Genomic DNA, 16,856 nt, shown 5'->3' on the forward strand with positions numbered 1-16,856 from the left:
TAGTATTTTCATCCGCCTTTGATAACTTTTCAATAGTTTCCTTAGAAAGCCCTAACTTAAATTTCTTTAATACCTGTTGATGACATTTAATAAGATTTATTATGTAAAAATATGATGACTTGTAGGTAGCTATATTAAAACTCACTTTACTATTTAATGTATCCCAGTTCGAAATCTTAGTCTATATATATATATATATATATATTTTAATTTATAATATTTTCTTTCCTCTTTGCATACTTATGTATTTGCCAATCATCAATTATGTAAACATTGTTTTATATTTTTTTTCTCTTTTTTTTAATCCTATTTCTATTAATTAATTAGTAATCAATATAAACCTTGTTATATATTTATTATCTAAGAACTGTGCCCCCAGCACAAGCTTTGCCTAAAGGGGGGACTGCAATATATTAAGCTAAATTAAAAATTAAAACAATGATTTCACGTGAAAAAAAAAACTACAAGGCATTCGACATTTATAATATTACCTATTGAAACTGAATTAATTCTTATTTATTTGATATCAATATATCATAAATAAATTTAAAAAAAACTACCTAAATTATATTGTTTTAAAACAACATGTAGGAGTGCGCTGTTTTAAAACAATATAATTTAGGTAGTTTTTTTTAAATTTATTTATGATATATTGATATCAAATAAATAAGAATGAATTCAGTTTCAATAGGTAATATTATAAATGTCGAATGCCTTGTAGTTTTTTTTTCACGTGAAATCACTTTTTATAATCATTTTATATCGCAATTACTTAACGACCAACAAAGATGGAACCACTTGTAAAATTGTAAGACAATTTGATTTGATATTTTAATATATTATTTTAAGTTTTAAATAAACTAAAAACTTTATTATTAGATTATTACTTACTATTTTTGTATTAAATTGTATGACATAAATTAATACTTCATGTAAATTGTACATTAATAATAAATATGGTTGCAGAAAAAAGATAAAAAGGTTCAATTTTTGACAACCCAACAATATAGATTATTTTAAACATAATATTCAGGAAATCTTAGCTTTTAGTCAACAACTGAATTTGCAACTGTAGTTCTTTTATCCGCCTCTCTTTCACAGATAACAACGAGCTCATATGTTCATTCTAAATAAATAATATTTGATCTTTAGTTTTTATTATAATTAAGATTTATACCAAAATAAACAAAAACATATTTTTTTAAATATATAATTTAACATAACAATTACAAATCTTATGACAATTTCATGAGGATTTTGTTTTTTAATTACATCACAAAGTACTAAAATAATCTTACCTTGTGTTCCACATCCTTTAATTTATTTTCAAGTTTATTTATAAATCCAACTACTTCATTGCTTAGATATTCTTTAGTGCAAACTTGAGTTCCTAATGGAAAACAAAACAATATTATTAAACCATTAAATTAAACCATTAAATTCATAACTTTGTATACTAATAATACCTGTAACTTGAATCATTTCGTCGTTGTCTATGACATAACGTGCACAGTTTTGATTTATCTCTATTTTTAATTGTTCTTCATGTTCATGTTTGTCAACTAGAAGTTTTAAAGATTTTAAAAACTCTAATATAGTATTTTCATCCGCCTTTGATAACTTTTCAATAGTTTCCTTAGAAAGCCCTAACTTAAATTTCTTTAATACCTGTTGATGACATTTAATAAGATTTATTATGTAAAAATATGATGACTTGTAGGTAGCTATATTAAAACTCACTTTACTATTTAATGTATCCCAGTTCGAAATCTTAGTCTTCGATGAGCTTGAGTGTACATAATTGTGGAGGTCTATTAATTTTGGCCAATAATAATTCATAATTTCAGCGGCCATAGCTAGGTATTACAATAATTTTCAGTTGTAAATTTATAGAAGATACTATAAGTAATAAATTGTACATACTTCCGTCAGAAAAATCCCGGAATATGTTTTTTATCGGACGAGAAAACTTAAAAGATTTGATCCAATAAGTTATGTCACTTAAATCCATTGAATATTCGTTATCCTGCAAAATATGTTGTTTTGACATGGATTTGTATAAAGTAGAACTTCGACTCGCCATTTTTAATGAAATACAACTATTTATTAAAATAATTGTACGTTATTAAAATAAATATTGACAAAAATAAAACTAGTTACTAGGCAACATATATTTTTATTTTCGAAAGATTAAAAAATTATTATTAAGATTGAGTACAAATAGATACTCATATATATATAATAATAATAATAATAGGCCATTTTTATGTGTCCATTTTGTTGACGATACTATACAACTTTTTTCCAATTTTTTTTCACATGTTGTTCCAAATACCTTCCTAAGTGTAACCACGTAGCCCAATTTGAGTTGGAGATTTGCTTAGTAGTAGTTTTGTGGCTTTTCAAAAAGTAAAATATATTATAATATCTATAATTAAGGAATCAAATTGATGTAATTTCATATTTATATATAAAAAATTGATTTCAATTAAATGACATTAAATCATTTAGTTAATTGGTAGAACATAAAATACCTACTGATTAATTGAAAATTATAACATAAAATAGGAATACCATATATTCATCCAGGCTGTTATTTGTTAGTTGTAACAATCACTTGTCAATTTCATTAGTAGACATTAAAGAAGAATAAAAATATTCATTAATCACTGACCCTATTGAGGAGGAGTCAAACCATCATTAAATACTGAAAATATGAATGAAGTATCGAAGCATTCGTTAATCACTGTCAATACGAATTAAGAATGTTGGTTTGATTATTTTTCAACACTATGTACCAATCGTCGTTGTCGATTTGTCGTACCAGAACGACAACGTTATAAATCATCGACCGTAACCTACGAATATAGACTTTGAAACGGACACAGTTTTTCCAGAAAAGACTGCAGCTTATTGTTTAATACTACATGACCAGATTATAACTTATAATCCGTTTAGTGGTGATGTTAGAAAACTTTAACCTATATAACATCTAGTAATTGCTTTATACCTTGTAAATATTTGTTGTGCCTTGTTTTCTGATAAATGAAAAAACTTGTTTTTAAATATCACGCTTGTTTTTATTTAACTCAATATTATACAAGCGGTTTGCGTTTTACATTCCGCTTAGTTAGTTTTGTCGTTGATGACTGGGGTGTTGATGGTGAGAGGTTGAAAGAAATTGGACCGTCGGTCTCATCAACTGCGAGGCTCGTTGGTGGATACTTTATACGGTTATTATACCATAGGGGGTACTGAGTAAAATTTTCCGAATCGTGTCCTGTAGAATGTTTGTCTACGATCGGCGTCCAGGATGACTGTGAACTGGTAGGACCGTCGTTCTCATTGATAAACTAAATAATTATAATTTGTCAATATAAATGTAATAAATGTATGTATATTACCATGTTAATGGATCCATCGTTTACATAAGCTGCTAGGCTCGTTGGTGAAGTATAACAGGGAGGCCGCTGTTCACAACTATTGTCCGAATCAAATCCATCAGCTGTGTCGTCTAAACAGTCGAATGATGGTGGACTGCAAGGTATGTTAATAAATTATAGATGAGAAAAATTGTTTTTGTTATTATTATTATTAAAATGGTAATAAATAATATACGACACATCGACGTTCGATAGGTAGTTAACTAAAATCTCGTAAACATAATATTACATTTGATATACATTGTGATGTATGTAGGTTGAGTTGTTTTATTTAGAAGTTTTTTATTAAGAGTATTTTAGTATTGTACTATTTAAACTGCTATATATTATACATATGAGAAGATATTATGCACTTTTATTTACACAGCAGTAATAAACCTATGTAATATCTTTCTCGTTCTATGACGGATTTATTTTATATCGATTTAACTAAAAAATGTATTTTAACTTAAGACTTAGTCCCTGAGCATGAAATATGCTTTATTGTATAATATAACGATTTCATTTAAAATATATTCTGTATGTGAATTGAAATTTAATGCATTTCTATTTTTCATTTAAATATTACTAATAACTTACAAAATATGACATAAAGAGATTAATTGTCTTGAAACCCATTATGGCTATAAATATTTAAAAATATATTATATTACGATTACCATAAAAGACTCCGGTGAACATACTGTAATTAGGTCAGTATAAAATATTAGGATTTTAGTTTTCTTAAATTTTGCGAAACACAAATCATTGAATAAAATATTATTGATTTTTTTAACAACAATTTTTGTTTAAAAAAAAAAAAAAAACTATTTTGTATGTATAAAATAATATGTAATTATAAAATTTAACAGTTTTAAGGAGATAAAAACTTCATCCAATATAATAATATACATCTGAGAGACTTTTAATTATTCAATCAGCTCATTAGACGGAAATAGGAAATTATAAAATAATACATAAACAGTTAGTTTCCTATGTGCAGCATTCACTTCCGTAACCTAATTAGTTTTTGCCTTGTTTTAAAGTAGTTTTTTTTTTTTGCGATAATAGTTCGTATCAGAAATATTAAACTTAAACTTATTTATTGTATTCCATACAGCGAGTTAAATATGTTCTAACAAACGCTACATAGCCTATACATATAGGTACTTGGTATTCAATTCATAAAATACATTTCCAACGGACTATGGAACAAATAACAATACAACTTAAGAACATTGAGTAAATATCACATAATAGGTGTTTCACAATTTGTAAGGGGTTTTCAAATTATTATATATATATATATATATTTATAAAATATTTAAAAAATAATTACATGTATAAAAAAGGGTTAATTAAACGATACCAAAATAAATAATTTAGAATAACCGTTAAGTTTAAGCAGTGGTACAAGAAATCAACTGCAGATATTTCAAAACAAATTCAATTTGCACTATTTAATATCCATATATAGTTCCAGTGTTAATATTACTTTAGCATTTTTAACAACTTGAATAGGTATAATAATTCATAAATTTATTGCATGCTTCAACTATCGCGAGTGGCTATACATAATAATATATCAAAAAATATTAATTTAAAAATAATAAATACCTATGTAGGTACCAATTACGACCTAAAAACAATGACGGTTTTATATTTAAAAAATAAATAATATTAACGCACAATTTCAACAACTGATATTTATTATTTTAATAATAAATTATTTCTTTAAAAACATACAAACTACCGTATACACAGTTTTATGATAGCATAAACTTAATGATACATGTCATAAAGTTTATCAGTAACACAATAACTGTAACAATTTTCAAATACAAACGTCTTCAAATCTAATATTTTATTATGGTATGCATGTTTATTTTTTAAACCTACCCGAGTTATGCGATACATGTAAAAAATATTAAAATCAAGCGTAATATTATGTGTATTTTAAATAACCACATAAATGATTATAAGTAATTGGTACCTGCTACGAGAAATTGTATTATTTATTTAGACTGTATGCACACAATATTATTGAGATCCGACAAAATCATGAAAAATAAATTCATAAGTTATGACTTGAGTACTCAGAAATATGCGCAGCGTTTATTAAAAGGTGAAAAAAAAACACAAAAGATATCACAAAGCTCATCCAAGAGAAAACTTTTCTTGCAGGAAAAAAAAATAAACATATTATTTTTGTGTGGATCCCGGGGCACATAGGTATTCCCGGAAATGAAATGGCTGACCAAGAATCTTATAATGCAATCGTCTCTACATCAACTCCAACCATAAATTCCATCAAATTCGCAGATGCAAAGAACGAAATAAACCTACACTCTCTCACTGGCGAAAACTCAACAAAATAAAAAATAATATAAACCCATGGAAAATCCTGAACTCAATAGAAAAGATGAAACCATAATAAACCGCCTCCGAATTGGTCACACACACTTAACACACAGCTACTTGATGAGTAAAGACGATCCTCCACTATGTGAGTCATGCAGCGTACTTTTAACCGTTAACCATATTATCACTGAATGTCAAAAATGCAACCAGTATCGAAATCAATTTCACATATCCGAACAAATCTGTCGAGCACTTGGACCAAACCCAAAGGATGTAAAAAACTTAATTTTATTCTTAAAAAAAAAACTGAATTGTACAATTTAATCTACAAAATTTATACTTAAAATACTAAAAATTTAACAAAAAAAATTTATTTTACTAATGGCCTGGTTGTCGATGCACTTTGATCAATAAAAAAAAAAACACAAAAAACACAAAAAATGTAAATCCCCTCATAATTTGTTTGTTTCTTTTTCGAAATATACGTAATATTATTATGATGCAGTTAATATATTTCATTACCTATTACTTATTATTAATCAAAGACAGTGTCACTTCATATTTGTTTACCGTAAGTACAAATGAACGTCTATTTATCATTTCATATACATATTATATTATTAGCTAATGTGCTAATGGAGTTATTGGAATATATAATTTATTATATTATTATACCGTATAAAGGACCAATAGAGTGTCTTGCGACTTCATGTTGCGAAAATGACAGAGACTATACATTAGTACTTATATAGGTATATAGTAGTAGGTAGGTCACTAGAACCTAATGCAATTCCCATTACGATGTCGAACAAATTGGTCGACCCTGAATGCCTGTATAAGAAACAAATACAGTTAAGGTATAATAATAAACGTAATACAATGCATAATAACATATTGATCTGTATTCGTGTATTTATAACAACGTTTCGACGGTACAAAATAAATTGAGAAAGAACGAATTTTCCTAAAATATAAAAGTAATAGAGATACAAACCTGCGCTGTACGCTTGAATTCGACAGACGGTGCTCGAACTTTGGACAAAAAAACGAACAAACAAAAACATGTTATAATAAACTTTTATCCATATAGATTTTTGACTTAAGATAAACAGACAAACTTATTTGTACAATTTATAACGGTTAACACCCATACTAAGAATAGGGTCACGGTAAAACCTATTGTAGTCGTCTTATTGTTTGCACATCCAATAAAATATTTAAAAAAGAGCTAGCTACGATTCTGCTAACTTTGCACTCGTCTGTCGTCGAGACTATACTTACGATTGAAGTGAAGATACTATGTATATTGTATAAAATAGATTCTTATGACCTATATTAATAATAAACATATTCCAAGTTTTGTCAGAAGCTTTTTTTATAATTTGATTTTTGAGAATGTCTATAACAGTTATAAGGCTGCTGAGTCGGGTCACATAAAAAACTGATTAATTAATTGGTTCACCAAATTTAATGGACCAGTCATAAGCCATTAAATAATATTTAAGAAACCATTAGCTCACTGTTGAATGTTTAATGATTGTTTGCACAACTCGGCAAAAAAATCAACAACAAAAAAGCGAAAAGGCGTTTTAATAAAATGACGACAGATTTAACCAATTTTATCTGTACTACGCTATAGGTAATATATTTAAACATTAAAAACTAAATAAGTACCTATTAACGGTTTTGGAAATGTGTTTTTGCATAATTTGAAGTCCCTACAAAAAAAAAATTCTATTTCGATGCCAAATATTATTTTGAAAATCTAAAATCCTATTTGAACTATAAATCTGTGTGAGTTGTTGATTATGGTCAAAAGAAATTAAAGTTCAGAGTGGTATGAAACCACTCAGTTCATTTAAACTTTAAGTACTTATTTAACTAATTATGTTAGTATTGCTACAAATTACTCGTTAAAAATTTAATAATTATGTACTAAAATTCTGACAATAATTCTGCTTTGGAATATTTAACTAAAAATGAAAGCTGCCATTCGTCAGTATAAAAGGAAAAATGTATAAAAAAAACTTAACGTTTAGAAATATAATATTTGTTCAAACATTTTGTGTATCGATATGACTGAATTAGGCTGAACTTACCTATTCGGAAAAAAATATTTCCAAAAACACATATGGGTATAGGGTATATATTTTTTGAGATGATGATGGTGTTTGCTGCAGTTAAAGGAATCGCTCTGCGTAATAATAATATCTCGTTAATTTTTGTAATAGGTCGTCGCTGGTTTGAAGTAGCTAAGTATGAGGTTATTTACGACATAATACTATATCAAGCGTGTTCTGTAGACAGAGAAAACCGATTTCACTGTTGCTCACTCTCTCTCTCTCTCTCTCTCTCTCTCTCAAAGCATTAATAAAGTACAAGAGATTATAATATACCTGTTGTATGTTATCCGCAATTCTAATAATACATTTTAATGTTTGTGGTGTGTTTACCGTTTTACCTTCATAATGATACTAATACTATCATAGTCTTATACCACGAATATAAAATAGTTTTATACCAGGTCTTATACCATTTTCTATATCTATATCACATTCAAACCCATAGATAATGAGTATATTAATTAATCTATTTACTAATAAGTAATAATACCATCATGCACAAATGCTGAAATGCACAACTGCCGAATTATTCAAGCTCAAGAGTCAAGACAAATTTGTCAGAAATTCAATTTTGGAAGTTTGGAGTTAGATGTTGCATGATTTGAATGTTGAATGTATGTAATGCGTGTTAAACCGTTTTTATTGTGCTAAAATTATTACTGTGCGTCTGAATTTATGTCATATATTATTAAGGTTGAAACTAGGGCTCGGATTTGTATGTAAGTAGAGAATAAGAAATTATCTGAATGACAGGTGTTGAACACGTTTCAAAAGGTTCTAAAATATATGCAATTACTAATTATTTGCCAAGGTTTATACTACATTTTTGCAAAACCTTTTTTATACTAATTTATAAATATATACCTAATTGATTTTCATGTGAATACATTAATATAAACATGGCTGTTTAATTTTTAGTGAATATTCGTTATAGGTAGATACTTCACTTCAACCTAAAGATATACATAATATTATACATATAGCCCATTGCATTATTATAATAAATATAGTACCATAATGTTTATCATTGTACCTATTATTGGTGGTATTATTGTTCTAAAAACTTAACAATTTTGTATTTTTGAATTCAGAAACTTGTAGTACTTCTACATATATTTTACTATTTAAATGTTATATACATAATATGTATAGTTATATAATTTAGGAATATTAAATAGGTACCTACATAAAATCAATTATCCTAGTCATAGTTATGATAATTTGTTGATAACATATGGAAATATTTGATTATTTTTTGTTCCTTATTATTTTATAACATATTACTCGTATATTTATAAGAATATTAGGTATATCCATAGCCAATCAGTTATTTAAACATAATTTTCATGTTTTTGTGCATTTTATTTGCATAATTTTGAGATGATGATGGTGTTTGCTGCAGTTAAAGGAATCGCAATGCGTTATAATAATATCTCGTTAATTTTTGTAACAGGTCGTCGCTGGTTTGAAGTAGCTAAGTATGAGTTTATTTACGACATAATACTATATCAAGAGTGTTCTGTAGACAGAGAACTGAGAAGACCGATTTCACTGTTGCTCACTCTCTCTCTCTCTCTCTCTCTCTCAAAGCATTTAAAAATTATTATACCGCCAATGCAAGTTCCATATTTTAATACCAAATAGCACCATACGAATGTGACACGATAAAATTATACGCTTTGTATACACTTTGACCTTTAATATTATATAGCCTCCATGTGTGTGCGAAAATTATTAAAATAAATGGAGTGGAATCTTGGCGTTTGTCCAGTGTTTAAAGTTGATGAATCATCGTGACACACAACAATGTATGAGACAGTATTCGAACACTATACAATGTGCAAGTTCGAAATAAACTATACTTATGCGGCGGTTGAAGTCATCTGCACGGGACTGATATCAAATGACTTACATAAAATGTTATTATAACTATTGCCCACCCACGGGTTATTATGGTTTTGCTTCCCTTTGTACCTGCATGCCTATACTTATCAAAAACCCATAACATTTTAAAGTATTAGACAACTGACAACGATCCGACAGTGGTTTCATACTAATATTTGTATAAATTATTATTATTATTATTATCATCCTGAGAGATGATATTTTTTTTATTGTTTTTTGTTATCTAGGTTATGTTTTGCAACGATCGAATTTTACCTGCAGTATCCCAATAGCTAACGAAAAAACATTTTATATACGCCTTACTGCCTTAGTGTTTGCCAAGTAACAACTAAATTAATAATATGATTATTAATTAAGACCAAATATCTCGGCGTGTTTGAAGAGTAGGTACTATAATACTAAAGTCGTTTAATTATTGATTTGTATGGTTTATTATATTACATACGCTGCCGGTAACTCGGAGCTAAGGAAAATAATATTTAATATTATTATTTCGATACACAAACAATATCGAATATTATCTTTTGTTCGAATCATAATTTATTTGACGCTCGATGGTTTAGTGGTTATGATATTATTGGTATTTAGTACGATACCGAATTCCACAATATGATCGTCAGTTCATCTGCACAATAATATTAGATATTATGCCGCTAATATAAATTTATGAACTTCGGAACTTTTACATCGGTTTATTCACAACAATGCCAATAATAGGTACCTACCTACGTATATAATAGATAATCGCAAAATGTTTATTTCATTCAAATTTCTATAGTATCGTGTTGCAAAGCGAATAAATTTGATCGCGCTATTAATTTGAAATTCTATATAACAATAATGCGCATAAATTCACTCAATATCGCGCATTAATCAGACATAAAAGTAACGACCCCGTTGTACAGGGTCGTTCCGATTTCATGTTATGCATTTTTGGCGGAGAATTCAATTAGCTATTGCGCAATCGCTATCATTTGTACAACATGACATTTGAATGACCCTGTATATTTTTTGAATGTTTAAAAACAAAAAAAAAAAAAATGTATTATGCGTTGTAAAATTATTAAATTTTTTTTCTATAGGTACTTCAAGCAATATTATAATGTTCTATAGATATATTTTGTATACGTTTGTTTAAACAGTGTGCGCAACTATGGAACAACTAGCACTACTCTTTTTTTTTTTTTTTTTTTTGGAGGGGTAGACGTTGTAATTATATAGGTCATATACGTCCCTTTCGCCAATTATGTTTTTTTTAAACAGCAAATAAAAGAGATAAAAATATTAAATACTTCTTAATAGCGTTTATACTACGTATTGCAAGGACAATAATATTCTAACTTCTTACATGATTAATAGTTTTAATTCCAAGAAAGATTTTGAACCATAAATGGACTAAACTTGGCTAATTGTTTGCACATTCTATACTTTTATTGACAAACAGAACGTTTGCACGTATAGTGAAACTCAGAAAATAATCTAAAAATTTACAATGGCGTTTCTCAAAAGCAATAGCTTAACAACTTATAAAATATTTTTTTTTTTTTTTTTATAATATCTTTGAATTCGTTATTGAAATGGTTCCTTTTTTTTTTTAAATTGAATTTTATATTTTTAAAGAAATCGTTGAATCGTACCCAAATGTACATAGTAAGTAGTGCTCAGATTTTAAACCAAATATTTCTATTTTTATGTATGAGATTTTTATACATAAATTCATTTCACGTCGTTCTGATTTGAAATAAACCAATATTTTTGGTGTTTTTGTTTTTGATTTTTTATTGCTTTTTTCAATTTATTCTGTCTGTGAAATTTGTATATGTTTATGCACTGATCACTTCAGTGGACGTGAAGCGTTAGTTTTCTATGTATTTTTTATATTCTGTCAGACTATAGTCCGTTTCACTACTGACAATCTTGCCAAATACAATAGGGTTGTGAATTGTTTTGAAAATTAATTTGAATTTAAAAAAACAATTCACTACCATATATTGTATACGGCAAGATTATCTGTAGTGAAACGGACTATAGTAATTCTAATTAATTTTTCAATTTTTTCATTCAGTTTTTATAGCTAATTCGTGTTAATTTTTGGTCATGCTTCATATTTAAATATAGTTCATTTTTGCTTTTTATTTTATTTTTTTAAATTTGTGCTTTTTTTGTTATTTATTATGCTTTAAAATCCGAGCCCTATACATAAGCTTTTATGGGTACATGCATCATAACCGTTATTCAGTTTGACTATATATATGTCACAGTTAAAACCCGAAATCCGTCGAAACTAGTTTTAACTAGTCAAAACTAGTTCCCACAAATCCCTTTAGTCACTTCTGATTTTAACTAGTTAAAACTAGAATTTACTAAGACCATCACCATCAAAACTAGTTTTAACTTATTTTTATTTAGTTAGAATTAGTTGTGTCTAAAATATATTAGTGAAAACTAGAATTATCTAGTGAAAATGCGTATTGTTTATACTGATAGCTGGTAAAACTAGTTTTAACTAGGGGAAAGTAGAAATATAAGTACATATTAGGATAATTATTAAATATAAACATTTATTATATTATTTATTTTGACAGGACAAACTATCGTGGCATTTAGAGTTACATAGAATTTTATTTTTTTTACATAGACAGCGATTTGTTCCGCAGGATTTTTTACATGTGCATTTTACAAAGCCTTGCCCTGACCCCGTTGATGCTTTTGTTGTGGCTGCACGGAGGGAAATATGATTTTTCGGAACTTGATTCTCCGTGATGAATTTTTCTTCACATGCATTTTTCTTCACTTGTGTAGTATACTATACGAGTTCGAATACATGCAAATTTTTAGTTAAATCTAGTTTTTACTGACTTATTTGAAGCTGCGGTTAATTCTAGTTTTAACTAGTTAAAACCAGACGTGACTAAAGGGATTTGTGGGAACTAGTTTTGACTAGTTAAAACTAGTTTCGACGGATTTCGGGTTTTAACTGTAACATATATATATATATACATAGTGCGATCGCTACTTTTCTGATTTATGTGATACACTAGGTAGAATCTAGTAATATGTCTAATGAGGTGGTCTATACAAACAATATGGATTATTGCTAGTTTTATGACCCATGGATTATATTATGAGAACACATCGAAAACGATTCAGAAAAATTAACATATCGTTATTTATTTTGCAAAAATAAAAATAACAAACCTATAAATTGTCTGAAACAACCGTTACCTAACTATAAATATATATATAACCTAACTAACCTAACTGATATACGTATATATATGTGTGATGTTGACATAATATTTTATTTTGTTAAATTTTTTTTTTATTCTTTTCAATGTAGGTATGTCCTTTATTCGTTATGTGCTTCACATAGGAATTGCTGTGAGTCATGTGCGATCAGCGTCAGATAATACGCGAAATGATATTATTATTATATTATATGGAGGCACAAAGAACAAAATAGTGTAGCGAACGAAGTTATTCATAAGCAGCTTAAGCTTAGGTATAAATGTACCTTTACATAAATTCGCCCCTAGAACTCGCGTATCGAATTTCAACCAATTGTTCGGCCCCTCGTACCCCTAGTCTAATCTTCCTAAACTGCACCCATAATTATATTGTTAAAATTCGGATGTTACTGTTACGATAATATCGGCTTTTTGATCGCATCATGCGGACGTCACGTTATGAAATATTATTAAATAATTATGGCAAACATCGTGGCCATTAATCGATTAATCGATGTATTTTGTCTCGGCGTGAGAGAACAAAAGACACCGGTAATGTCTGATAAATCGTTTTAGAAAATAATTAATGAAACAAAATATATAATATCGCCGAACGCCGCGGCCGATCAAATTATATAACAAAACCGTTCGATTTTATTGTTATTGTCGTTTTCTAAAACGACCGTACCTATGTGAAATTGTGTTGAAATAAATTAATTGATATTTTTGTATAACAGTTGTCGGTATATTTATTTAAATTTTCTAAACAACGCGAGTCGATTGGCCTTGGTATTATAAAAATAATAATAATAATAACAATATAATAATAAAATCATTTTCAAATATCATTTCACATACCATTTTCTCGTACATATTATCGCTGTGCAAACGTTATTTTTATATTTTGGCATCAATCGTGCGCTGTTGTTAGTCATCCGTTGACAGAGTTCTAGATAAATAAATTAATAAAAAGTGTCCATTTATATAAATTAGTGCATACGAAAATTTTCGTTCGACGTTCGAAAATAACCGTCGTCGAACAAGAGACGTGTTGATTTAGTTCAGTGAGGAGTGTAAAGTTTGTAGGTACATATAAAATATAAATGTATGTGTAGGCTAAAACATAGTATTATGTACGTACGCGAGCACTATAATAGTGGCGTATAATTATTCGAAAAAACTGAACGATGATAAACCATAACGAGGAAACGTTTATATTTTCTCGATACAAATAATTTAAATAAAAAGAACAATAGGTATTTTTTAATGTCCACGATTATGCCCGGTTAAATCAATAAAATAATTATATATTATAATTTACAGCCTATCTACAGGGTGACTTATCAAACATGGTTAATCCAATATCAATTACTTTCTCCAAGTTTAAAAATAATAATGAAAAGAATAAATAATTAATACATATACATTCGAATTCTGATTTTTTAAATTTGTTGATACATACATACGTCTTATGTTAATAAGAGTGTTTCCTGTAGCGATACCGACTTGTTATTTTAAAATCACCTTGTTTTTGCCTGTAAATTGTTGAGTTGACGACTTTTTTTGAAAATGTTTATGTTGTTTCATCATACAGCGACATAACATGGCCCCATATCTTTCCAACATATTTTTATATCTGTAGTACCTACCTATAGGTACACATGAGTTAAGTTCATTTCGAATTTCGATTTAAATACATCGACATTTTCGAAAAAGCCATTTGATTAACAATTTACAAGGAAAAATCGATGATTCTCGTTCAAAAAAAAAGTTGGAATCGTCGCTCACTAATCACTATACAGGACGGTCTAAGTATTTGAAAATACTTCTCGGGTATGATGGTATTTTGAAACTAAAAAAATGAACATAATTTCAATATGTTCGGTTTGAAATGAAAAAAAATGGGAATGAACGTTGCTTGGTGCGAATGACCCTACACATATATACGACGACGGATCGTACACGTGATTGAACGCAGTGAATATATTTTATATTGTATTTTGACCTAACCGACCGATCGCATTATATTACATTATTATAAATTATCGTTGTGAATATAATAATATATAGGTATATATATATGCGCATGAGAACCAGACTCGCGCATCCGGTCGACACGACAAAATATATCGCGAGCCTCCCCCTACCTACCCCAACCAGTTTTCTTTTTCTTCCCTTTCTGCCGGTGGACGGGAGAGGAGGGCTGCTGCTGCTGCTGGCGTTAAGAATTCGTTGTATTTTTTTTCCTCTTCCTTCCCTTGACTCGCCGCGATTTCGAACACACCTCTATTATATACATATATACACACACACACGAGATGTATGGGTGGGTAGTACTATAAATACTAATATAGTGGTAGGTACCTACCCAACCCATATATACCACATCGTGCAGGAATGCACCGCGTGTCGGGGATGAAAAAAAAAAAAACGTAAATTTTCGAGCAGCTGATCAGTCGTTGACTTAATAGTTGTACCTTTTTATTTTTTTTCATAAGGTGAAATTTTGGTTTGTTTTCCACTTCATAAAATACTGTTTTTACGACCCTCTTCTCTGCGCGTTACACTCAATTTCACCCATTATTCCGACGAAAACATATTATACACTCGCACGCTGCGTTATCGCTTCGTGTAGGTACACACACACATATATATATATTATTAATATTATATATATATGTGTGTGTGTGTGTGTGTAGGTCGTAGGTCGTAGGTATGCCGTTCGACGCACGACGACGATGACGTTATCTCGCTGTATAATACGATGTTTGTAATACCTATATAATATATATACAGAGTGCTCGACTAGATAGATCCGACTTATCTTTTACCCACGTACCTACATTATATATATATATATATATATATATATATATATATATATAAATATATATATGCGTAACGATAAAACGCGTAAATTAATATAATATTTTTGCTGCCTGCACGCAGCTGCTCCAGCCGAAAACAGTGCGTCGTCGTTTATGATAATAATATTCGATTGCACAAAACACACATACGATGATCTAGCTGGTATGTGTTTATATGATATTATTATACCTATTATCCGGTCGTGTCGTAGGTATATTATACAAAATCTACGTGCGCGTGAACCCTATACGAAATATATCTTATGCGATACACAGTCATATTAAATGTTGAAAGTGCACGATCATAAAAAAACGTATATTTTGTATTTTTCTTACCGGAAGACGAACACTTTTTTTCCATCGCCAAATCACACTCTGGCCCGGCCTGTATCGCGATAACTTATACTTACTTAAATTTTATTACCATATATGTGCGCATATCATAACAATAATAATATATAACATCAGCGTGCGATTTGATTACATATAGTCTCGGAAGAATAATCAGCTGAATCGCGTATATAATATTATAATATTATATTTTAACGCGACGATAATGTGCCGTGTTTGGCGCACACGTAAAAGCTATAAGTATATATTATACGCAAAAGTCGGAAGTGGATCTCACAAAAGATATCGGTCGCGCGTAGCAGCGGAGAGAGGAAACGGAAGTGGTTTTCCCGAAAAGGGCCCGCACAGACGTACCTACATACGCCGCAATCGAGACCACATTTATACACACACACACACACACACATGTATATATACATATACAATGTGTTATATTATAAATCTATATTATTATATTATGTGTAGGTATATATGTTTCTGCCGCATCAGGTATATACATATAAATATATCGTCATCGTACACTCTCTATCTCTCTCTCTCTCTCTATCGTCAACACTGTCACCAGCTCTCTGCCGGTGTGTGAAAGGCGTCCGTCAAAAG

General features: G+C 29.0%; 1 protein-coding gene across 1 annotated transcript in view; it reads right to left on the reverse strand.

Moving 5' to 3' along the window:
* Nucleotides 1–806: 806 nt before the first annotated feature.
* Nucleotides 807–16,856, reverse strand: part of LOC149054946 (sperm flagella and cilia-associated protein 1-like) — a 49,659-nt gene continuing 33,609 nt past the window's right edge. Inside the window, exons 5-11 of the mRNA XM_089229776.1 lie at nt 3,405–3,537; nt 3,011–3,324; nt 1,924–2,099; nt 1,741–1,856; nt 1,467–1,668; nt 1,299–1,390; nt 807–1,126 (exon numbers count right to left, since the gene is read on the reverse strand). Of these exons, the coding sequence (XP_089085902.1) occupies nt 1,040–1,126; nt 1,299–1,390; nt 1,467–1,668; nt 1,741–1,856; nt 1,924–2,083 (657 nt within the window). The 5' untranslated portion in view covers nt 2,084–2,099; nt 3,011–3,324; nt 3,405–3,537 and the 3' untranslated portion in view covers nt 807–1,039. The remainder of the gene's footprint in view (nt 1,127–1,298; nt 1,391–1,466; nt 1,669–1,740; nt 1,857–1,923; nt 2,100–3,010; nt 3,325–3,404; nt 3,538–16,856) is intronic.

The sequence above is a fragment of the Diuraphis noxia genome, unplaced genomic scaffold, assembly GCF_037042655.1.
Source record: "Diuraphis noxia isolate RWA-SAM2 unplaced genomic scaffold, SU_Dnox_SAM2 contig0005, whole genome shotgun sequence".
Classification (NCBI taxonomy): Eukaryota; Metazoa; Arthropoda; class Insecta; order Hemiptera; family Aphididae; genus Diuraphis; species Diuraphis noxia.